Source organism: Pristiophorus japonicus, chromosome 3 (genome assembly GCF_044704955.1).
Source record: "Pristiophorus japonicus isolate sPriJap1 chromosome 3, sPriJap1.hap1, whole genome shotgun sequence".
NCBI classification, from domain to species: domain Eukaryota; kingdom Metazoa; phylum Chordata; class Chondrichthyes; family Pristiophoridae; genus Pristiophorus; species Pristiophorus japonicus.
Window position 1 is genome coordinate 261,268,472 of NC_091979.1, and position 25,942 is coordinate 261,294,413.

At 44.8% G+C, this 25,942-nt stretch overlaps 1 protein-coding gene across 1 annotated transcript in view; it reads left to right on the forward strand.

Moving 5' to 3' along the window:
• The first annotated feature begins 10,117 nt into the window (after nucleotides 1–10,117).
• Nucleotides 10,118–25,942, forward strand: part of ablim1b (actin binding LIM protein 1b) — a 569,062-nt gene continuing 553,237 nt past the window's right edge. The window contains exon 1 of the mRNA XM_070876584.1: nucleotides 10,118–10,150. Coding sequence (XP_070732685.1) covers nucleotides 10,138–10,150 — 13 coding nt within the window. The 5' untranslated portion in view covers nucleotides 10,118–10,137. The remainder of the gene's footprint in view (nucleotides 10,151–25,942) is intronic.

The window sequence follows — 25,942 nt, forward strand, 5'->3', positions numbered from 1 at the left end:
TCCTCCTCTACCGTATTGCTTCCAGTTTGGTTAACCCAATCTATGTGCATATTAAAGTCACCCATTATAACTGCTGCACCTTTATTGCACGCAGTCCTAATTTCATGTTTGATGCCCTCCCCAACATCACTACTACTGTTTGGAGGTCTGTACACAACTCCCACTAACGTTTTTTGTCCTTTGGTATTCTGCAGCTCTACCCATATAGATTCCACATCATCCAAGCTAATGTCCTTCCGAACTATTGCCTTAATTTGCTCCTTAACGAGCAATGCTACCCCACCTCCTTTTGCTTTTATTCTATCTTTCCTGAATGTTGAATACCCCTGGATGTTGAGTTCCCAGCCCTGATCATCCTGGAGCCACGTCTCCGTAATCCCAATCACATCATATTTGTTAACATCTATTTGCACAGTTAATTCATCCACTTTATTGTGGATACTCCTTGCATTAAGACACAAAGCCTTCAGGCTTGTTCTTTTAACACCCTTTGTCCTTTTAGAATTTTGCTGTACAGTGGCCCTTTTTGTTCTTTGCCTTGGGTTTCTCTGCCCTCCACTTTTCCTCATCTCCTTTCTGTCTTTTGCTTTTGCCTCCTTTTTGTTTCCCTCTGTCTCCCTGCATTGGTTCCCATCCCCCTGCCATATCAGTTTAACTCCTCCCCAACAGCACTAGCAAACACTCCCCCTAGGACATTGGTTCCAGTCCTGCCCAGGTGCAGACCGTCCGGTTTGTACTGGTCCCACCTCCCCCAGAACCGGTTCCAATGCCCCAGGAATTTGAATCCCTCCCTGTTGCACCACTGCTCAAGCCACGTATTCATCTGCGCTATCCTGCGATTCCTACTCTGACTATCACGTGGCACTGGTAGCAATCCCGAGATTACTACTTTTGAGGTCCTACTTTTTAATTTAGCTCCTAGCTCCTTAAATTCGTTTCGTAGGACCTCATCCCTTTTTTTACCTATGTCGTTGGTACCAATGTGCACCACGACAACTGGCTGTTCTCCCTCCCTTTTTAGAATGTCCTGCACCCGCTCCGAGACATCCTTGACCCTTGCACCAGGGAGGCAACATACCATCCTGGAGTCTCGGTTGCGGCCGCAGAAACGCCTATCTATTCCCCTCACCATTGAATCCCCAATCACTATTGCTCTCCCACTCTTTTTCCTGCCCTCCTGTGCAGCAGAGCCAGCCACGGTGCCATGAACTTGGCTGCTGCTGCCCTCCCCTGATGAGTCATTCCCCTCAACAGTACCCAAAGCAGTGTATCTGTTTTGCAGGGGGATGACCACAGGGGACTCCTGCACTACCTTCCTTGCACTGCTCTTCCTGTTGGTCTTCCATTTCCTATCTGGCTGTGGACCCTTTGCCTGCGGTACGACCAACTCGCTACACGTGATACTCACGTCATTCTCAGCATCGTGGATGCTCCAGAGTGAATCCACCCTCAGCTCCAACTCCGCAACGCGGTCTGTCAGGAGCTGGAGGCGGATACACTTCCCGCACACGTAATCGTCAGGGACACCGGAAGTGTCCCTGAGTTCCCACATGGTACAGGAGGAGCATAACACCCGACCGAGCTCTCCTGCCATGACTTAACCCTTATATACACTTAAATTGGCAACAATGTTAAAAGTTACTCACTGATATAGAAGAGAAAAAAGAAAAACTACTCACTAATCACCAGCCAATCACTTACCCTCTTTGCTGTGACGTCACCTTTTGATTTCTTTCTACTTCTTTTTTGCCTTCTCCCTGTAGCTGCACAAGTATGCCTTTTATAGGCCTCTCCACGCACCTCCTCGACGCTGCTCCCGACTGCCGCCGACGCTGGGCCCCGGACTCCCTGCTGTGCCTTTTATAGGCCTCTCCACGCACCTCCTCGACGCTGCTCCCGACTGCCGCCGACGCTGGCCCCCGGACTCCCTGCTGTGCCTTTTATAGGCCTCTCCACGCACCTCCTCGACGCTGCTCCCGACTGCCGCCGACGCTGGGCCCCGGACTCCCTGCTGTGCCTTTTATAGGCCTCTCCACGCACCTCCTCGACGCTGCTCCCGACTGCCGCCGACGCTGCAATGGTAATGAGTGTGAAAGGAATGGCTTGGGCATGAGAGGGATTCTTTATGGTGTTGATGTCGGCTGGTGCCAACCTGACGCATCATGTGGCAGCTAGGGTGTACAGTATCAAATGAAGTAAATCTGGCCAAAGTGAGACCATGCCTGGCCTCCCGACCAGCAATGTGATCAGGTGCTGATGCCCTGTGTCCTGTACAGCATCAGGTGATTGCAGAGAAGGTTGTTGTTGTTGTTGTTGGTGCTGCTGGTGTGCCTGGTGATATTGGTGTTGAGGCTGATCGTGGTGGGATTCTGAGGACCAAGGTGAGATTTTTTCAAGGGCACCAATGCTGATGGAATAATGGCAGGTGAAGTTGAGATGGCAGAAGCGATCTGTCAATGATGAGAGAGCTTGCTCCAAGGAGGTGACACTGAAGAGAGAGTTTACCACAAACACTTCCAACCTGCATAAAGATGAAAAGCGTAGTCCAAATCCTGAAGGCTCCAGCTTCTAAGATTGGAAGTGAACAGCTGTGAAATGATAGCATTTATACCACTTTTGCAGCTGTCAACTATTCAGAGGAATGGAAAGTCATTGAAAACCCAATCTACTTACCTGACTTGATCCCTGAGAGCCAGGAATCTTGTGAAAAAGCTGGAAAATGGCAAGTACATGGTAAAATGCTGTTTAACTACCTTTTAACAGGCTTTTAACTATGTCAATTGGCTGCCCCGCCTCTCGGTGTCGGGTCTGTAAAGCGCAGGCAGACCTGGCACTTGGGAAACTAACATGGAGGTGGATTGACTGCAGGCTCCCAAGCTGCTGTCGATCTTTTAGATTTTGTCAGCGGATCTGCCTCTGAACCCACCCTCTGAGCACCGGCAAAATTCCGGCCATGGAGTTTGGCATGATGTAGATGGGCAGCATGACACACACAAGTAATGCCCCAGTGTGTGCTGGCCTAAAAAATATTAAGATCCTGAAATGCCTGAACTTTGTCTAAACATGTCTGTTTGCACCATTTCTCTGTGGGTTTCATTGGTCTCTCCGGTTACATCATCATCATATGCAGTCCCTCGGAATCGAGGAAGACTTGCTTCCACTCCCAAAGTGAATTCTTTGATGGCTAACAATCCGCCACAGACCCTGTTACAGGTGGGACAGACATTCGTCGAGGGAAGGGGTCGGTGGGGCTGGTTTGCCTTGTGCTCCTTCCGCTGCCTGCGCTTGGCCTCTTCATGCTCTTTGCGTTGGGACTCGAAGAGCTCGACGCCCTCCCGGATGTACTTTCTCCACCTCGGGCAGTCTTCGGCCAAGGTCTCCTGGGTGTCAGTGGTGATGTCGCACTTTACCAGGGAAGCTTTCAGGGTGTCCTTATAACATTTCCGCTGTCCTGCTTTGGCTCGTTTACCATGAAGGAGCTCCGCATAAAGCATTTGCTTAGGGAGTCTCGTATCTGGCATGCAAACTATGTGGCCTGCCCAACGAAGCTGATCGAGTGTGGTCAGTGCTTCAATACTGGGGATGTTAGCCTGGTCGAGGACATTGATGTTGGTGCGCCTGTCCTCCCAGGGGATTTGCAGGATCTTGCGGAGACATCGTTGGTGATATATCTCCAGTGACTTGAGGTGCCTTCTGTACATCGTCCATGCCTCAGATCGATACAGGAAGGCGGGTATTACTACAGCCCTGTAGACCATGAAGCTTGGTGGTAGATTTGAGGGCCTGGTCTTCGAACACTCTTTTCCTCAGGCGGCCAAAGGCTGTACTGGCGCACTGGAGGCGGTGTTGAATCTCCGCATCAATGTCTGCTTTTGTTGTCAAGAGGCTCCCGAGGTATGGGAAATGGTCCACGTTGTTGAGGGCTGCGCCGTGGATCTTGATGACTGGAGGGAAGTGCTGTGCGGCGAGGGCAGGCTGGTGGAAGACCTTTGTCTTACGGATGTTAAGCGTAAGGGCCATGATTTCGTATTCCTCCGTGAATACATTGACTATATCCTGGAGTTCAGCCTCTGAATGTACGCAGACGCAGGTGTCGTCCGCATACTGCAGCTCAATGACAGAGATTGGGGTGATCTTGGACCTGGCCTGGAGGTGGCGTAGATTAAACAGCCTCCCACTGGTTCTGTAGTTTAGTTCCACTCCAGTGGGGAGCTTGTTGATTGTGAGGTGGAGCATGGCGGCGAGGAAGATTGAGAAGAGGGTTGGAGCGATGACGCGGCCCTGTTTGACCCCGATCCGGACGTGGATTGGGTCTGTATGGATCCGTTGGTAAGGATCACGGCCTGCATGTCTTTGTGAAGCAGGCGAAGGATGTTGTTAAACTTTTGGGGGCATCCGAAACGGAGGAGGACGCTCCATAGACCCTCACCAGTTGACAGTCTCAAAGGCCTTTGTAAAATCGAAAAAGGCCATGTATAAGGACTGGCGCTGCTCCCTGCATTTTTCCTTCATGTCTGTTGTGCCCCGTAGGGGACAAAATCCGTATTGTGATTCCAGGTCATCTATGTATATTGTAAACAGATGCCGTTTCGGCCTGTTGCTGTTGGGATTGTCCATGAGGGTCCTGATGTTCCAGGTCTTGAACTTCATACTGACGAAGTGGAAGATGCCTGTGCGTGAGTTCTTTTAACGTGGGGTGGTCACTGCACACCGGTAGCCATACGGGCTTAGCTGAACAAGGTCTTGGTCCAGTGGTAAGGGGGTCCAAGACAACTGGAGACCAGGCACAGCTCGATAAGCCTAATTGCTTACGGCAAAGTGTTGGCCACAAGCTCGGCACCGGGTAGCGCCATTGATGGTAGATGACCCGAGGCTTGGTTGGGGGGCAGGCATTAGGAAGGTGACTTCCAAAGTTATTTTAAAAGTTAAAAGTTGATAAAGATTCCCAATTTATTTTAAAAGTTTCTAAGAATTGTTAAAAAGTCTAAGATGTAAATCAATAATAGGTTATAAAAGTTTCCCCAGTTTAAAAAGTTTCTAAAGGTTGTTAAAGGCGTTCAACCAGCCAAAGGGACACCGGGCCTGCGCTGAACCGGCCGAAGGGACTGCGGTGGTGACGTTCAACCCAACGTCTTCAACTCCTTACAAACTTTTCATAAATTTTTAAACTTTTAATCAACTTTTCAACTTTTTAAACAAGTTGGGAGAACTTTTAAAACTTACATTTTAGACTTTTAATCAAAATACTTCTAAACATCTATTATTGACCTACATCTTTGACTTTTTAACAACCTTTAGAAATTCTAGTTGCAGTGGGTGATGGAGAACATCTCTATGGAAACCCAGAGTCTTAACCTTCACCACGGAAGAGAATCCGTTTAGTTTGTGGACTCTGTCCAAGTCCAAATCCTGGTTTATTTTTATTATTAATACTTTAAAAATAATCTGCAGTAAAGCAGGATGGACTGGGGAATGAGGTTCATAGGTTGGGTCAACAAGGTCGCAACAGATATAATCCACTCCTCTCCCCATTTTGAATAATCTCTCCTGTATGGATTTTGCATTGAATTCCTCCAAAAATGTTGACAGATTGCAGTATGAAAAATCAACACAACTCATAACAACTTGTATATCGCACCTATAAAGTAGCAAAATGTCGTAAAGTTTTTTGACAAGGAGTTTGGGAAACCAAGTTGGAGAAGTGCTGGGGGCTGCTGAAGGCAGGCCAAAACAGTTGGTTTCGAGCAGGCTTTTGAAGGCAAAGGGATTTAGGAAGGAATTCCACAGTGCCGAGGTACGATGGCTGAATACTGTCACACAGATTGACGGAGCAGAGAGAGCAAGGGATGTGCAGTGGACCAGAATCAAGAGAGCGAAGGGTGTGAAATTGGCACACAAGGCTGGAGGAGGTTGCTGAAGTGGGGTGGCACAGGGAAATGGAGGGATTTGCAGATGAAGAACCAGGATTTGGAAATCAATACTCAGGAAGATGGGAAGTTAGTAGAGGTCAGTGAAGACTGCACTCTGTTGATGACTAACAGCCAACTGCTGTAATATCTAATTCCAGTTGGTGGCATGCTCAAATCAAATTGCAAATAAATCCCAGGAACTCAGCCTTGGCCCTGGTTTCATACTATAAATTAGATATTTTAGTAAGAAAGCAGCAACAAGTTGTCTTTATTTTAGAGGTGGAAGTGTGAAGGTTTGCTGTTTGTACACTTCTATAAATGATGCTAGTGTTGAATTTTCTCTAGATAGGCATCCTCCGCACAGATATTGCCAAGACTATTAAAGCTATATCATGACAACTTATATTCGTCTCTGGCTCAAAATCCTGGAACTGCTCACCTAACAGCATTGTGGGACTAGCTTCATGACATGGACCTCAGCAGTTGAAGAAGAAGGCCCACCACCATCTTCTCAAGGGCAGCTGGGGATGGGCAATTAATACTGGCCTTGTTAGCAATGCTCATGTACTGAGAATGAATGCAAATATTTTTATATAGCATCCTTCACGTAACCAAATCATCCAAGGCACTCTGTAGGGCGAGTGGTGAACCACGAACAGGAGCAAGTCATTGTGTGGGGCGGGACGGGGACATGGATGGGGGAATAAACAAAGGCACAATCATAGAGGTAAGTTTGGAGAATCCTTTTGAAGGAGGGCAGATAGGTAGCAAGTAGAAGTGTTTAGGAGGAGAATTCCAAAATGTAAAAGTGGGTGCCTCAAGGCACTGCCGCTGATGATACTAGAGGGGGCGGATGCACCAACTTTAGTGTCCTCAATTAGGCCAACATCCCCAGCATCGAAGCACTGACCACACTCGACCAGCTCCATTGGGCAGGCCACATTGTTCGCATGCCTGACACAAGATTCCACAAGCAAGCACTCTACTCGGAACTCCTACACGGCAAGCGAGCCCCAGGTGGGCAGAGGAAACGTTTCAAAGACACCCTCAAAGCCTCCTTGATAAAATGCAACAGCCCCGCCGACACCTGGGAATCCCTGGCTAAAGACCGCCCTAAGTGGAGGAAGAGCATCCGGGAGGGCGCTGAACACCTCGAGTCTCATTGCCGAGAGCATGCAGAAAGCAAGTGCAGCAAACCAGACTCCCCACCCACCCTTTCCTTCAACGAATGTCTGTCCCACCTGTGACAGAGACTGTAATTCCTGTATTGGACTGTTCAGTCACCTAAGAACTCACTTTTAGAGTGGAAGCAAGTCTTCCTCGATTTTGAGGGACTGCCTATGATGATGAGAATTAAAACAGTGGATGGTGCAAGCTGTGATGTAGGAAGGAAGATTTTACAGGCAAGGTGAAGCAAAGTCATGAAGACAGTGATGAGGATTTTAAAGCCGATTTGTTGAGGGACAGATAGCCAGTGGAAGTTAGGGAGGACAGGGGTCATGGATGTACAGGACTGTTTTTGCAGAATAGGATGCATGCCACAGGGTACTTGACGTGATCCCCGAGCAGTGGGCACCTCATGGAAAACCTGAAAAAATGGTACAGTCAGCCCAAAATTATCTTTAATAGCCTCTTAACAAAGTCTTAATCACCTAAATTGCCTCCCCTGCCACTGCTGTTGGGTCTGTTCATTGTCGATAGACCCAACACCTGGTAAAATAATGTGGAGGCGGGTCAACAACGGGGTTCCGAGCCGCTGTCAATCATTTCAAATTTAACAGCTGACCCGCCTTAGAACCAGTCCTCTGAGCCCCGGCAAAATTCTGGCCGTTAACTCTATTTCTCTCTCCACAGATGCTGCCTGACCTGCTGAGTAATTCCAGCATTTGCTGTTTTTATTTCAGATTTCCAGCATCCGCAGTATCTTGCTTTTGTTTCATATAGAATAATAGTTCATATAGTTGAAATGTGTTACAAGGTTGTGATATAATGATGATTTCATAAACCATAAGAGCAAAGGATGAGATATTGTGACTGTAATCCAAACCCTCAAGGTAGATATAACTGGAAATTCATTCAAAGGTGGCAATTTTAACCCTACCTGCCCAGCAGACGATCCAGTCTGGTGATCAGTTAAAGTGCCCCAGGTTACTTACCTGCCGGAATGCTGCCCCGATCCCACTGACTGCGATTTTCACTCAGGCTTCTTAATGGGTGGCTGAGTCATTCACACAAAGCTGGCAGGGTACTTCTTTAAATATGCAGATCGGGATCCAATGATGTTATTGGGCCCTGACTGCAATTTTAACTCTGATCTGAGGCTTTCCCAATAGATGAAGGCCAGTTAGGAGCTGTTGGAATGAAGAGGCCACAAAAGGTAAATTCTACACTTCCATTTGTGGAGCCAGGAGGAGCAGGAGTGTAAACTTTCCACAAAGAAAGATTAGTCCTTTCCTTCCCCAGACTCCCCCTTTTCCTCTCTTATCTACTGTGAGACCTCACAGAATCTCATTCCCCATGTTTACCCATTCTGGGCGGGAACCGGCAGCATGTTAATGAGGCTTGGAAGATTTCTACTGCAGCGGATGAGTTTCGAACTCACACTGCCATCCGCCCACCCAGAGTTAAAATCGGGCTCTTGGCTCCAACAACACTCAAGAAGCTCAAAACCATTCAGGACAAAGCAGTTCACTTGATTGGCATTCCATCCACCATCCACTCCCTCCACCCCCAATGTACTGCACTGCCAGTTGCCAAGGTTTCCTTGGTAGCATCTTCCAAACCCGCAATCTCCACCACCTAGAAGGACAAGGGCAGCAGGTGGATGATAACACCATCACCTTCATGTTTCCCACCCAACCACGCACCATTCTGACTTGAACTTATGTCGCCATTCCTTTATTAGCATTGGGTGAAAATCCTAGAACTCCCTATCGAGCAACACTGTGGCAGTACCTTCATCACACGGACTGCAGCAGTTCAAGAAGGCCCACCACCATCTTCTCAAGGGTGCTTTGCCAATGATGTCCATATCCAGTGAATGAATAAAAAAGGGCTGAGTTTTATATATAACAAAAGTGGGATTTTATTTCATATAATGTTGCATTGTTGTTTTATATATACATGGCAGTTAGATCATTTTTTCTTATTTTGCGTGAAAAATAGTGATTAAATTATTTTATAAAGCAGATAGTGGTTATGTTATTCATTAGAATGCATGGTGTTAACATTGTTTTCTATATTAATGGTTGGATTACTTTTATACTATAATGATTAGCTTTTTAAAAATGTACATGAACTTTGCTGCCTCTCCTATTTCCAACCTACTGGTCCCGCCCTTAGATGTAAGGAACTGCAATTACCAGCTGAAGACTGCTGGAGACACACAGAGCAACAGATTAACCAACCCCGAGAAGTGTGCAATGGGAAATCAGAGGGTTACGGACTAAGTGACAGGTACACGTAGATGGAGCAGGCTTGAATGGCCTGATGGTCTTTACCAACTCTTCCTTTCATATGTTCGGAGAGTCGTTCATCAACCCATTAAAGATGATCACACGAATACCCTACATTATCCACGGGTGATCCGTTTTGTGTATTGTCTTCACAGTTATTGAAATTATAAAACAATAATTTTCCTATCTGCAAAATATTTGTATTGTTATTTATAATATGTTATTTTATAACGTTTATTCGAGTACGATACATTAAATATAGATTTACTGCTTGTGGTAACATCCTGTACTTTTTGCAGTTACTGCAGATTATATCTAGCATCGATCGACATACTGCATAAATAATAATTACTACGGTATTCCGGGCAGTATTAATGGAGCCATAATATTGCCTGGGCAGAATGCTGTATTAAAACGCAGCAGCGGTTGTAGTTTTGTGTATTGTCACGGATTGACATGAACGAGAAGGCTGTGGGTGGGGGCTGTGCAGGATTGGCTGCTGCTGCGTGATCTGCACGATTGTTTGGTGCTGGGTGATGCTGTGCAAAAGGAGGTGCCCCCTTTACCCGCTGCTGGTCCTCTTGCACTTGTTATTTGCTTAGCCCACGCACCTTACGTTCCGGGACACGCAGCCGCGCCGAGTACCAGCTGCCTGCTCCAGCCACCGGCAGTGCACTGATCCCCGGGAGGCGCTGCTCCCCTCCCTCTCTCTACCTGTCAGCCGTGTGCAGTGTCAGCCCTTCCGACAAAAAAAACAACAGCTCATCCCAGCCATGTCCACTCGAGGTGAGTGACTCAGCCAGGAGTGTGCGTGCAAATAGAAAGCCCACTTGTCTGTAACCTTCATCTGCAAGTGTTTATGAATTAAGCTTCTCGCTCAGTGCTGGTGTAAGCGGCTTCTCTCTGTATGACTTTTACTGCGGATGGATTTTTGTTCTATATATATATATATATGGTTGGTTAGAATGGAAAATCACTGGTGTATGTGTGTTGCAGGTATTTGTATCTAGCTCGGATGGGTGTGTTATATTGTTAAACTGCAGTGCCGTTGAGATTCAGGGCTAGGCAGAATCGCGGCTGGTGCAGACCTTTGCTGCTGCTGCAGCGAGCAGGGTCTGTCGTGTCAGGTTAGCCCGACTCTTTCGGTTTGCTATCATGGAAATCCACTCGTGCACGTCGCCTTCTTGGCTTTTGGCACCGTTCATCGCCAGAGAGAAAGACGGTCTGGAGCGAAATCTGTGCTGCAACACTCGTGCCAACCAGGATGGTCCGTGTTACGGTCAAAAGACACAAATATTCACTTTATCGAGGAAACCCAGGCTGGGGATGAGCCTGTGAGGTGGGATGGGATGGAGAAAGCGAACCCCCTGTGGACGGGAGCAGGATCCTGTCATACTTGATACAGGTGACTGCTTAAAATGTGGAACAGTTCCCCAGCAGGGTTTCACCTTTGCGGCATTTGTTCTCCATAGAGTTGCTGTCTCGATGCCTCCCTGGGAGGAGAGAAGCGTCTGAAGTTTGTCTCGCTGTCGGCCAGTCACGTAGTTGCTCGAATCTCCCCCCCTGCCGGCCAGGAGCGGCACTGGCAGACTGTTGAGAGAGACTTGCTGCTTTAGTTTGTGCTAACTGAGGGTGGGATTTCACAGCGAGCCTGGAATACGATCACCCGCATGCATGAGGCAGCACCAGACTACCCTCCTGTGTGACAGAAATATTAATTCTCTGTGGATCAGTTGCACAGAAATAGGCACTGAGAATGATCACAGTCGTGACAACACAGCCTCTTAAAGGGACAGTTCCCGGATTCATTGTCGCGCATTCCAAACGGTAATTTAACCCTATACCAACAAAAAAAATCAAACGGGTTAAATCCCTCTTCTCCAAGCTTCCCAAACAGCTGCATGTAGCTCCTACGTCAAAAGCAGCTGTTACAGAGTCGTTTTACTGACCCTGATTGTTAAGTCCTGACTCTAATGTACTGATTTACACGAGACACATGCTGAAGTCAAGGTCACTCAGGACCTGCACCTTTAATTCCAGCTCTCCAGTGCTGCACTTGCCTCAGACCTCCCTTTATATACCTCAGTGGGACAGGTATGGAGTGTCTCCTGCAAGTGCACCCCTGGTGGTAACGTATGCTTATTGTTACAGGTCATATCCAGTTACAGTCATGTATAGCATGGTAAGATACAGTTATATACACTAATGTGAGATACATGACACTGATTGTACATGTTTGTAAAATAACAACAGTCTGATCATGCCCATACTAGCTGAAGACAAGAACTTCAATCGGAGTGCTTGACCATGTTTTGACCTTTGGTACAAGTCCCGAATAAGCGACCTGGTGTCCACTTGTGCGCTCGAAGTCTTCTGTGATTGGTGGATGCAGCACAGGCTCGATTGCTTCATTCAACCAGGGCTCCTCGGCATTTTAATTTAGGTTATTTTATGTTCATTTAGGCATTTCAGTTTGGACAGATCATCTGTTTTTGTTAGTGATGGTTCTTCTGGAAGGGCGTGGTGGGTGGGGAACATTTGTTGATGCACCTATTACTGGTACAACTGGCTAATGGCAAAGGCAGTTGATTGGAGAGTCTTTGTTTTTGAAAGGAATTGTCATCAATTCAAAATGAGAGGAAAAATAGTTTCAGATTTTGAACACCATGTTTAGCTCCCTTCTCTGTAGACGGAGCAGATATATCAGCCAAAAAATAAGAACTCTAGTTATGTGCAATTAAGATATTTTACTTCTGTCATATTATAGGTGTCCTCTTATAGTGTCTAAACTGGTAATATTTTTCCTCTGACTTAGAAAGTTACATGTTCAAATTCCAATCTAGGCTTAAGCTTTGGCCTAGATCTTACACTGAAGGAAGTGCTACACTGGAAGAGTCTTTGGATGAGATTTTTAATGGAAGCTTTATTTGCTTGGTTTCCTTTACTTTGTTCTGTTGGAGAAAACAATAAAGATCATCACGCAGTGTTAATTGAGGGTTGTGGATTGTCCATTCTGGAAAAATAGAATTGCTTACTAATAATACTGAGTTCCTGGCATCCTTCATTTATGCAAAAGGTCATCGTAACTCAACGTGCCTTTCATACTTAGGAACAAATACTAGCAAGGTGGCAACAGATTGTCACCACTGAGATATTCTGCAGTTATATTACAGTTAAATGTGGGGATCTAGATTGAATAACACATAAGGGGCAAAAATAGAAATGTGTTATCCACAGTTAGGTCTACAAATATCTAAATGTATACAACACGACTGAGCCATTTTGTATTTGCAACAAGTGAGCAATTTTAAAGTGATTCTAGTTTTAAAACAGTTACTTAAATGAAGAAGAAATAAAGAAATGGGAGAGATGCATATTGTTGCACAATGAGAGACACTACCTGCAGTGATTAAGCACATTTTTGCTATTCTGGATTGGATAGTGGGATTGATTGCAACTGGTGAAGTGATGGATTTTTTTTAATTTTTCTGGTTAATGTTTTGAAATATGTAAGTTTATTTCATTCTTTGATCTGTTGATGTGTTTTAGTGGTGTGTTATGTAGGCATTTTAAACAAAATTTGAAGGCTGTACAGTGACAGCAGTGTTATACCTGATTATGTGACAATTTAAAGTAGTTCTGTGAAAGATATCATGTCAGTGTCATTGTGCCTTTCCTATGGCCACACCCAACGATATAAATTCATCATCAACAAGTTACAAGATCACAAGCTGCCTTGTTCCAGAACACTGTGTTGCTAAATGCAGTCACCAATTACACCTTTCTTCTTCATCTATTGAAGAATGTACCAATTATCCTATAATGATGTTGGAAATGCATACATTTGTCTGATAATATTTTACCTTCTGCGGGGGAGGCAGAAATAATAACAGCTTTGAAGGAGTTACATTGTGATATTTGAACAGTGATAGATCACTTATTGTGAATAGTTATAAAATCATATTGCACCAGTCTCGATCAATTGAGATCAATACTTACTAGTATTAGAAGGCATTATTATATTCCACATGGCTGCTGGTAGCTTATGTCTAGAGGAAATGCATGCAGTATATTCTGAGCTGTAATAGTAATGGAAAGAATCATTGAAGGTTCAAGTGCATTATTTTTTTTTAAATCACAAAATGTTAGAAATAGATTAAAGCTAGTCTGTCTGCCACACATATGTCAAGAAAAGTCAGCACTAATTAAATTTCAAAATGATTGAACTGGACCAACATATATCACCTGCGTGCTAACTGACCTGGGAGCAGTATGATCCAAGGAAATACTTCGCTCTGTGATCCTAGAAAATCTGTAACTCACACATCCCTCACAGTTATGAGATACGGACTTGTTTCTGACATTGCTTAATTATCGATTTAGTCATTGCCTTCTTCCCTCACTCTGTTATTCTGTAGCTATGATCATTTAGAAGGCATTTAGAATGGAATTTATTTTCAATTTTGACAGTACTTTCTGACATTTATAGAGTTGGTTTGCTGTTATCTCACTGTGCCCTTAAGAAAAGGGGAATAGTATCTCCTATTAAAGGGGTGGATTTTTGCCTTCGCCGTCTGGGTAACCTAGTAATCTGGCAGGGCAGATCGCAGGCACCTTTGTAGAGTCTGGAATTAAAATCAGGTGGATTCTATAAAGACCGGGTGATCCACCCCATTAGATTACAACCTAGTCAGTGAAGCCAAAAACTGACCCATAACAGCAGTTTTTCAGTTACTTCCTTGTTGTTCTCAAAAGATATAAAACAGAGTTACATTTCAAGAAAATGCTAATCAACATTAATGGATTGGCTTCTCTAATGGCTCAGTGAAGCTATCTAATGAGTAGCTCAGTGATACAGAACAGAAAGGAGCCAGGTTCAATCCCCATTCTGTTACTGAGGTGGTTGGTGGTAGGGGTGCTATAATTTATCCTGGTATCCCTGAGTTATGAAGGTGAAAATCACCAGGGGCACTGCCCCTGATTGCTATCTGTTGACCACAGCTGAGAAGTGTGCATCTGTGGTTGTCTGTTGAGGGTGAAATTGGGCTTCGCTGAATAGGCTGCCAGGAATCAATGGGACTGATAATGTGGTCCTGCTATAACAGTGCCGGGCACTGAATGTACCTGCAAGGCTCCAAATTGATCTTCCCCAAAATATGAGGCAACCTGTTTCAAATATTTTGAAAGTGCGCAGTGCATGACATGCAGGGAGAGCCATGAGCAGCGGGTGATTAGATGCCAGCAGTTGCACTTAAAGATGTGCAGATTTGTGGTTAAAGAAATGGCCTGTATAAAAAAAACACAATTTGCTGTGGCCATGGGGCAGGAGGTCCTGCAACAAAGGGTGGAGTAGTGTGAGCACAGGCTGTATGCACCCAAACCCTTGGGACCCAAACTAAGGAGTGCTGCGCACATCAGATTCTGAGTAGCTTTCCCCCCCCAACCCCCACCCAGGCCAACATGCTGTACTTCAGGTACTGAGAACCACACTGTCAAGCCTCCCACAAGAATAATGATCACTTGGGCAAGGTACTGGGGGTGCCGGGCACCCAACAAACCTTAGCTCAGTCAGGTGAGGGGAGGGGAGAAATTAACAGGATTAAAGATTTAAACAAAGGTAAAAGATTCACAGTAATTGCTGCTGATATATAAAAATATTTTCAGCAAGGCAAAAGCTTCAGCCTAGCAATGGCGATAATGCCGCCTTAGAGACAATTCATCGGAATTCTTACATTCTTCCTGGAAAAAAAGATGTGAATGCTTGATCTCTTTTGGGAACAGGGATTCTGCAGAGGTGTTATGCTGTTTTCTGCTCCTTAAGAAAAGTGCTTATACTTGATTGGGGTAAATTGAACTCCCACTGTCATTTTTTGTGTCTATTCCTCCCAGTACTAAAGACACACGGCAGCGGCAGTGTGAACGTTTCCCAGAAGAGCAATTAACGCAATTTAAATATTCACTTATAGTGATGAAATACATTATGTGCAGCCAAAAAAACCATTAGTGCTAACATTAATGTCAATGAACATGGTGACTATAAAACCTGGCCCAGAAATTCTGAAAGGTGAAATGTAATTTCAATATTCCAACTAATACATTAGCCATACTGCTTCATGCTGTGGTGCAGAATGTTTTATATATATATATATATATATATATATAGAGGCTCATAAGTATGCTGTCCGTGATTCATTTTACTTAACACACATAGTCAGAAATTGTTTTTATCTGTGTTTCTTTTGCATCTGCCATGAGGTTGGATTGCCAGGTGCTGCATCAATGGTGTATGAGATTGTACCATGTCTGGAAGGAGCAGGTTTGATGGAGACAATGGTCTTTTATTACCCTATCTGTATGCATCTTAACTAATATCTCTTCTGTTATTCTGTGATATATAACGGGGCCGAAATTGCGTATCGCCCCATTTGGGGCCAATAACCTTTGCGGGGCGGGACATTCTGCGCCCGGTGCAGAAACCCCGCTCCGGAAGCGAAATTGGGGTTACCGCCCCCGAGAGGAAGTGGAGCGCAGTGCCGGGCGCTCCACTCCCTCTCGCGGGCGCAACTCAGGCTGCCACGCGTCCTCGCCATGTGACGCCTACGCCGACTCCAGGGCCCTCCCCTTCCGTTAAAGGGGAGGGCATGCTCCGAGCTCTGCAGGGTTTTCAGGGGCCTGCACTAGGCCACCGGGAATGGCACCGAAACGTAGTGCCAGGTTGCATGGTCGCGGCACAGACCCCGCAGAAGTCTACACGGAGGTTGGTACCGGTAAGTTGGAGGACAACACAAAATGGCAGTGCACACCTCCCCTTTAACTTTCGCCCTGCGAGTGGTGCTGCCCAATTTCCGCCGCGGGGGCGAAAACAGGCCGCCGTGGGGTGAAAAGGGGTCGCCGCGCACGGCAATGACGTAATCAGCGGCCTGGGGCGCAGTGTTACTGGTTTTGTGTCTCCGCTAACTCCTTCGCAATTTCGCGGTAGCCAGTAGTGCCCCCTTCCCCCCCCCCCCCCCGCCGTGAGAAATGGTTCACGCCTCATTAGTGCCCCTCGGAGGCGCTAACGGCAGTTGCAAACCATGCGGATTTCTCCCCCAATATATTCTGCTATGTAAATAATTTATTCAACATTAATTCCTAGAACTTACTTCACTCAGGAAGAAATTCTTCCTAATACACTTGGGCTTCACTTTTATTGGTTGCTAAATTTCTACCTCAGAATAAACGGCTTAATCCATAGTGTCTGCTGAGTATTTTCTACACCTTGCCACAACCCCACCTCCCCCCACCCAGGAACTGAGAACTAGATTCTTGAGATCAGGTAATGAAACGGAGAGAATGAATCGGCCCATATGTACGGCAAGTGAACTAATATCACCTACACCTGCATAGAAAGCAGCATTTTCACTGCTGCTGGAACTTTTTATCCAATTATGGTACTTGGGAGGCAACTAACACTACACAGGATACAAGTGGAAATTCACAGGATTTGTCCTGGGATATCACATCATACCAAATCATGTGTGCTAGCCATTGCATATACAAATGCACACCATTCAAAATTTATGTAACAAATAATGGTGCCCTGAAATATCACAATTTCTTCATTTGCATTTGGTATCGAGTGATGGGTGATTATTTTATATTTGTATGTTAATTATAAAAAAACTGCATTTTTTGTTTCAAATGTGTGACTGTAATCTATTATATGCTGCCAGATGTGATGTGCAACTTGAGACAACATTTATAAAATACTACAAAAAGTTCAAATAATTACTTGTACTATTTAACTGTTTATTAAAGAGTAAATTATTGTCCATATATAAAATGATACTACACAGAAGGCCATACAGCCATCGTGTCGGTGCCAGCTCTTTGAAAGATCTATCCAATTAGTTCCACTTCCCTGCTCTTTCCTCATAGCCCTGCAAATTTCACCTTTTCAAGTAAATATCCAATTACCTTTTGAAAGTTACTCTTGAATCTGCTTTCAGGCAGCGCATTCCAGATCATAACAACTCACTGCGTAAAATTATTTCTCCTCATCTCCCCTGCGGCTTTTATGCCAATTATCTTAAATCTTAAAAAATGATCTTAAAATTTAAATATCAGGCCATAATGTGCTGTGGCAAGGCATCTAATGGTGTCTGCCATTAGTTAGACTTGCCCTTGCATGATTAGGTTTTTAAAATTTTTGCGTGGCATGTTGCTGAAAGTGCAAGCAGAACAGCGCAGCGAGGGAACCCAGGCATCTGGGACCTGAGTGAACAGGACAAGCAACTGTGTATCACCTTAACCAATCAGATCAAAGGATTGGGAAATTAACAGCGCAAGAACTAAGAAGGAAGTGTAAATTAGAGTGGGTGAATTCAATGCCAAATCAGGTACAAGAAGGAAAGAAAGATTGGATTAAGAGAGAAAGACAAAGAGACAGAAAGGAAAAGTTGAATGAAAATTAAAATTTAACATTTTTAAAATATCCAACAACAATTAAAACCTGAATAAATGAGACTCCACATTGCAATAGTTAATTTTTAGTGCAGAGAAGTTGATTGGTAATAATTACCAATCACGTTTGTTAAAAATGTATTTAGATTGAAATGGATAAGACTTAACTTTCTGTGGTGGATTTAGTTAGTATGTACCGTGCAAATACAGGAACCTCATGGCATTCAATGCATTTCAAGGGTGTGGTATAGACAGTGAGACGCCGTTTTTGTGAAGCTTATGGCAGAGAGACACACCTCGGACAGGATATTTTGGATATTTGCATTTAACCTCGTTTCTGCCCTTGCCTGAAGTTGCTGTCGCATTTGTGCATAAATAACGGCCATTAACCTCACCTCTATTTTGACAGCAAATTATGACCCATTTTAATTATCTTAATAATGCATTCATAAATAAACTCAAATAATAATTGTTTTATGGTGTACGTTTGCTTTGTGTGCATTACTTTTTGCAGTACCTTATCAATCGGTCACTACCTTGTATATATTGTAAGGGTTGGAAATTGTCCTCACCCCAATTGGGGGTGGTAACCTCCCGGGTCCGGGACTTCCCGCGTCCGGCCCAGAAGTCCTGCCTCCGACGCGAAATTGGGCCGTGAACCTCGCAAAAGGAGCAGAGCGCTGTCTCCAGTGCGCTGCTTCCTTGTAGGGGTGCTCCTGGGCGGCAGCATGGCGCTGAGTCCAACATTGCACAGAGGAGGCCAGCATGCTCCGCGTAACGCTAACGCCCTACAATTCCCCTCCCCTTCAAGCACTGCGCCACCAGGGAGGCAATCGACTGGGCCAACAGCCCAGCACCCAAAGTGGAGTGCAGGGCTGCATGAGGGTGGCCCGGTCGACATGAGGGCCGCCATTGTCGGGCCGACGCAAGAGTCGGCCGACAAATAAAAATGGCGGCCTGGGGTGCTAAAGGTCTTCCCTTTAAGGGATGCCCCGGTGGCAAATGTCTGCCAGCTTTGCAACCCGCGAAGCTGACATTGTCATCCTCCCACACCAGCCTCGCAGCCCGCAGGGCAATTTCTCCCTCGGGGCACAAAGGGGTCGGCGTGCACGCCGATGATGTCATCGTCGGTTATGCGCTGGCCCAGGGTGCTAACCGCGAGGCGCGGCGCTGCCAGAACAGCACTTCCCAAACCTCCAGGGCAATTTCTCCGGAGGCGCCCCCTCCCCCAGGTGAACACACCATTGTGCCCCATTAGCGCCCCCCCCAGAGGCGCTAACGGGGATATAAAAGGGACATTTTCAGCCCCAAAGTGTTTATTCAATACATATTGATTACAGTGTTGCAAGTGTTTTATCCACAAGGGTAGAAATTCCACTATGTGCTTGCCAGTCCATGATTTTCTGTCTGGAAAAATGAATGGTTGGAAAATCATGGGCGGGTGAGCACAGACGCGAAATTTGTCCCTGATAGTATTTAATACCCTCAAGTAAAGCAAAACAACTATATACCTCTTTAACCTGTTTTAACCTAATAAATACTAATGCACATGAAGAGCGATCCAACATGTACACTGGATGTTATAGTACCATTCCTCTTAAATACCCTATTACCTTGCACTATTCTTCAGGTAAGGGGCAAGCAAATGACCTCTGCCAGTGTTTTTGTTTAACCCGCACAGCAAGAAGGTGGGCAAAGCGATGCACGTCGATCCATTCTTTGATTGTGCTCCATTCTTGAGGGGACGAGGCTGACCTCCACTTACATTTTTGACGTTGAGCTCTAATCAGTAGCTCATTGCATAGAAGCACTCTGCGATACAGCCTATTGGTCCAGCCATGCATTGCACCACTGGGGTGCCTTACAACAGTTGTATTTCGACTGGAATATACATTTTGACCATGACAGAATGAATGCTCACATTCCGCATAATGTTTGCACAGGATTTCTGAGCTGTCGACACTGCTGTATTCCGTCTACTGTGACCAGTGTTTGATATGCTACCCGCTTTTGAAAATCAATCTACCTTATGCCAGATTTAACTTTGATTTAGTGGTGGTGTCTTATCCAGAAAGCTGATGAAGTTTCTTGGCATATAGCTGAGGCACTTAAGGGAATCAATTTTCGTAATAGTGGATGATGTTGATGTATGAAGCATTTGTCCTCAGACACAGACATGGGTAGTCTTAAGTTGATTACTAAGGACGTTACATTGACAGCAGCTGAGCATCAACTTTTCCAAAAATGAAAACTGGAATAAAATACTCTCCCAGGAGAAATATGCAAAAGTAATCTTTCTTCCAAAATACCATATAGATGATCAGATTTAGAAAGTTTTATGGGATCCAAGATCAAATAAGATTCTGCGGGAGATTTTCAAAATCCTCCAGGGTGTTCTGAAAAGGGTTGGTATGTCTGGGTCATTAAAGATGCCTCCTCACATCAATGGTAGACAATATTTATGATCTTTACAGATGGAGATAGCCAGATCCCATATAACCTTTCAATAGAAACATAGGAAGGAACACAAGATCAGGAGTAGGCCTTTCAGCCCCTCGAGCCTATTCCGTCATTCAATTAGATCATGGCTAATCTGTATCTTAACTCCCATCTACCTGCCTTGGTTCCGTAACCCTTAGCACCCTTGACTAACAAAAATCTATCACTCACAATTTTGACATTTTTAATTGACCCCTAGCCTCAACAGCTTTTGGGGGGAAGAGAGTTCGAGATTTCCACTACCCTTTGTGTGAAGACATCACCCCTGAACGGCCTATCTCTAATGTTAAGATTATTCCCCCCTTGAACTTACTACAGGACAATTTGACAGCTGAGTGAGCAAAGAAGTAGCTGGCAAATTTGATTATCAGGGATGCTGGGATACCAGACATGTGGTCATTGGCTCAAGTAACTTAAATTGTATTGTTTGGCAAGTTATTTTATTGAATTTATAGCATCTAGTAAGAAACATGCACAGTATTGCCTTTCCTGACTAGGAGCCCAGTTCATCTCTATTTTTATAAACTAGAGTTTTATATTTCTGAGTATATTATTCAACTTAAAATCTGCACAGTTCATTTAAAAATTTCAGTTCATTCACTGCTGAAACCCTCATCCATGCCTTTGTTACCTGTAGACCTGACTATTGCAACGCACTCCTGCCTGGTTGGCCTCCCACATTCTACCCTACGTCAACTTGAGGTCATCAAAAAATCGTTTGCCCGTGTCCTAACTCATACTAAGTCCCGTTCACTCAGCACCCCTTTGCTAGTTGACCGACATTGGCTCCTGGTTAAGCAACGCCTTGATTTTAAAATTTCCATCCTTGTTTTCAAATCCCTCCATGGCCTCACCCCTCCCTATCTCTGTAATCTCCTCCAGCCCCACAAACCCCTGCCACCCTGAGATATCTGTGCTCTAATTCTGCCCTGGAGCATCCCTGATTATAAACGCTCAACCATTGGCGGCCATGCCTTCAGCTGCCTAGGCCCTAAGCTCCGGAACTCCCTGCCTAAACCTCGCCGCCTCTCATTCCTCCTTTAAAACGCTCCTTAAAACCTACATCTTTGACCAAGCTTTTGCTCATCTGCCTTCATTTCTTACGTGGCTTGGTGTCCAAATTTTGTTTATAACACTCTTGTGAAGCGCCTTGGGACGGTTTACTATGTTAAAGGCGCTATATAAATACAAGTTGTCACTGTTGTTGTAAAATAGATTGAAACATACAAACCATTTCTGTGTGTGAAAAATTCAGGATAGCAATATTATCAAGACATGCACAATTTTCTATAGTCTGTGTTCAAATAATTATTCTATAATTACATAAGATGATTTGTTGCTGTTGCCATCAAGCAAAGTCTAAGGGGTTGAAATTGCCCCTTTCATTAAGGCTGCTGAAAAGCGGCGGCCATGGAGCAGCGGGGACTGGCCGCCGAGTTTCTGGGGAATGGCTGTCGTTCGTGCAATTGCCCTCATGCGTGTTTCCGGCGGTGAGCATATCCCCACTTACGCCCCGCTGATGCCGAAGCCTCCTTAAGTGCGTCAACAGAACGGGCACCGCCGAGGACCCGCCCTGGAAGCAAAATTGAGCTGAAAAAGTCTTGTCACCGCTTGACGGTGCCTACGTTAGGTTTTTGTGTCGGCGCACTGTGTTCGCTGAAGACCGCCAGTGGTGTTTAAAAGTGTAACAGCATTTTTATCGGCAACTTTTACTCGGACTTTTTGAAGTATTGTGAGTAGCCTTGCTGACAGTGTGTTTGATTGACTGTGCTCCAGGCTCTTCCAACTCCACAACAGGAAGCCGTGATTGTGGAGGCTGGGCTTGGGGAGGAGATCGAAATGGGGGCAGGTCTCGCATCAGCCATCACCTCTCAAACTCAGTGCTCAGGGCCGAGCAGCAAAACCTGCCCTTTAAGAAGGCCAGGGAGCAGCTGCTTCATTGTGAGCAATTGGTCAGCAGCTGAATTTCCCAAGGCCACTCTGCACCCACACCGCTGAAAACAGCCCATTTCCGCCTGCAATACCGCTCCGCTCCTTTTTTCCCCCCAAAACGCTGAATTTCGCTCTAATCACCGCTGCATCCCTTGCGACGGTAATGAACCCCAAAAAGCGGTAGGTGTGCCCCGTTTTGGGCGGAGGGCAATTTCGGGCCCCGAAATCTGTAAAGGCAAAATACTGCAGATGCTGGAAATAGGAAACATCAACAGAAAATGCTGGAACTACTCAACAGGTCAGGTAGCATCTGTGGAGAGAGAAACAGAGTTAATGTTTCAGGTTGATGACCTTTCGTCAGATCTGCAAATGTTAGAACTTAGTTTGAATCTAAAAATAGTCCAGCACTGCCTGAAACTAAAACTGACTTTCTTTCAAAAAGGTTAATTCATTCTGAGGTGTTCCTTTCTCCTATTTATATTATAGCATGGGTCAATGCTTATTGTAAGTTTTGCTGTTGAAGAGGAAATAATCAGAATTTTACTGCACATAACATCTACAGTTGGTCTCTTCCTGGGAAAAAAAACGAATGAAAATATATATGACCAAAAGTCAATAATCCAGATATTACTAATGATACTTACAGGCGAACAATTAAAATGTATGACATTTCTTTGTCACGTATTTAACATGGGATTGAACCATTTTATATAAAATAGGTTAAAACCTCCACGACTTGCCATCCGAAGCGATGCCAGGAAGCCCTGGGCAGGGTAGGCCAAAGGTTTCCTTGTTGGGCCCCCAAGGAAATCTTCACAAAATAAAATAATGTTATCTTTTGGTCCTCTTCTGGGCCAACTGATCCTCCAAGCTGGGTTTCCCTGGCAAGGCCAGCACCAGGCGTCAACCTGCCAGATAATATGTCGTTGGGGTCTGAATGGCGTCACCCGACTCTGACAATTAATATTATGGGCTGGACTTGGCAGTTGGTGGCGTAATTAAGGATTACGCCATTAACCTCCGAACCAAATGCGCACTTACCTATTGCGAGACCCCAAACGAAAAGTTGCTGTCAGATGCTGCAGAGTTGAGCACAGCGTAGTGGCTCACGGATCCCAGGGGCATACCGTTGGGTGGAAGCGTACCTGAGATCACTTGGGCCGGTGCACCAATCAGATTGTACACCTTCCAGCGACTCAAATGGAAAAGCCAATGGAACAAGTCACTTGTCTATCCTCTTGGCTGTAGATGGTTCAAGGCCAGCTGGTTCCAGTTTGGAAAAATGGAGAAAGTAAGATTGCTGTGGAGGTCTCACAATAAAATTATGTTATCATATAATGCAATAATATTCATTGATGAACTGATTTTTTTTTCTAAATCCTGTTTAAGTGTCAACTTTTGTAGGCAACGAATAACCATTAAAGGAAAGGATTTTCACCAAAATGAAGATTTTGTATTGACGGATATGCTCTTACGCCGTGCAAACTGGCTGCTGTGCCTGTTTTCACCAGCCGTAAAATTTTCAGGCCTAATTGCTGGGCAGTTGATGGGCAATTAGCCCAACACTGCTCCAGCAATGAGGATTTCCCCGTCGCTGTGGATCATCTGTCAAGTCGGAACGTGACAGATCGCAAGTTTGGGATTTAGCGTTTGTCCAAGTACATGCGGAAATCCCGAACTTGCTGTCCATTTCAAAGGCGGTATGATGGCTTACTCTGAGAGTACGCCATCACACCGACTGCAAAATATGGGCCAATATTATTCCAGACATATATCTGCCCATTCAAAATTTAAATGGAACAAAACTGTGCAAAATGAGTGAACTGAAGTTTATGTGACAACTCTTCATTCTCTGACCTTGATGGTTGCTCCTTATTGCCGATGAGATAGGGAGACTCAGAAACCGTCTGCAGGCATCATTGTCCGTTTGAAAATGGAAAAGTAATGTTCCTGTACTACTAAAGCACAACTCTAGGCCCAAATATTTTGACACTTATGTTATGTATCTGTCATGATTTGATTGTGTTACATACATTAATGGCCAAATATAACAAATTTGTGCTTAAGAACAAGTACTTTGACTGAAATATTGGTAATTGAGAGAAAGACCCATCTGTTGTCGGGATTATTTTACCAGCAGCTGCTGACTGTGGCATTGCTTTCACTAAAGCCAATTTTAAAAAGCTCTCTAATAAGATCAGAGTATTGCTAGCCCAGATATCAACACACATTCCAGCTGGCATTCAATGCAATAGTTAGACTTAAATGTAAAGTTAACAAGGCAGACACCAAATCCTCACTCCCTCTTCCCAATACTTCCAGAATTTGGAGGAAAACTTTTAAAATCTTTTGGTCAGGTAAAACTCAACTTTGAAAGGACTCTTGCATTTGAAAAAGATCTGTGAAGGAATTTTTAAATTCTGCACTTCCACAGTTCTGGGATGAACAGAAACACAACTGAATGGACTATATTGTTAATGTTTGAGCTTTTTCCCACTATCTTTTCTCATATAAGCGGCTTGGCAGCAGGTTCTGTAAGTAGCTCAAGGTCTCCTGCAAACTGAAACCTGTGTCTTAATTCTCTGACATGTTTGCATCAGCAGAGCTCAGATTTAACAATTAATCCCAAATACAGTAGTGTACTGGAGGTTACACAGGAAACCTGTCACATTTTCCTGTCACCTCAAGATGGTGGAAAATTCCAGAACTGTCTTGTCTTATTAAGCTATGGCTCAGTGGGTAGCATGTTTGCCTCAGACTCAGAAGGTTGTTGTGGGTTCAAGTCCCATTCCAGAGACTTGAGCAGAAATGTCTATCTGACACTCGGGTGCAGTACTGAAGGGGTTCTGCAGTGTCGGAGGTGCTGTCTTTCGGATGTGATGTTAAACTGAGGCCCCATCCGCCCTCTCAGGTGGGCATAATATATCTCGTGGCACTATTTTGAAGAAGAGCAGGTGTCCTGACCAATATTTATCCCTCAATCAATATCACTAAAACAGATTATCTGGTCATTATCAAATTGCTGTTTGTGGGAGCTTGCTGTGTGCAAATTGGCTGCTGTGTTTCCTACATTATAACTGTGATTACACTTCAAAAAAAAGCACTTAAATTGGCTGTAAAGCGCTTTGGGATATCCTAAGGTCATGGAAGGTGCTACAGGTTCGACTTCCCAAACTCAGAGTTCCAAACTCTGGAATGTTCCGAAATCCGGACTTTTTTTAAACAGCGATAGCGGTACTTTTTTGGCATTTTTTACCAAAATGACCACTAATCACTCCACTATTTTTTAAAGGCCCAGCGATAAAAATCAGCGGAAGCTGCCAACTTTAGTCCTTGGGAGGGGGGACAACACAAAAAAAAAGCAAAAAATAAAAAATCACAAAACATTCACTTCACTATTGAATCGCTGAAAAATAATTTAAAAATAAAAACTTTAACTTATTTGTTTTGCAGGTCTTCAAACCTACCGCTGTCCTTGGGGCTGCAACACAAGTTTTTCTCGGGCGTTTTTTGTCGCCCAGTATACGGCTGGCCGAAGGGTTCCAAAATCTGGAAATACACAAACCTCGGCCCGAGTGTTTCTGGATTCAGGATGTCAGAAATACGTTCCGAAATCCGGAAATACCCAAACCTCGGCCCGAGTGTTTCTGGATTCAGGATGTCAGAAATACGTTCCGAAATCCGGAAATACCCAAACCTCGGCCC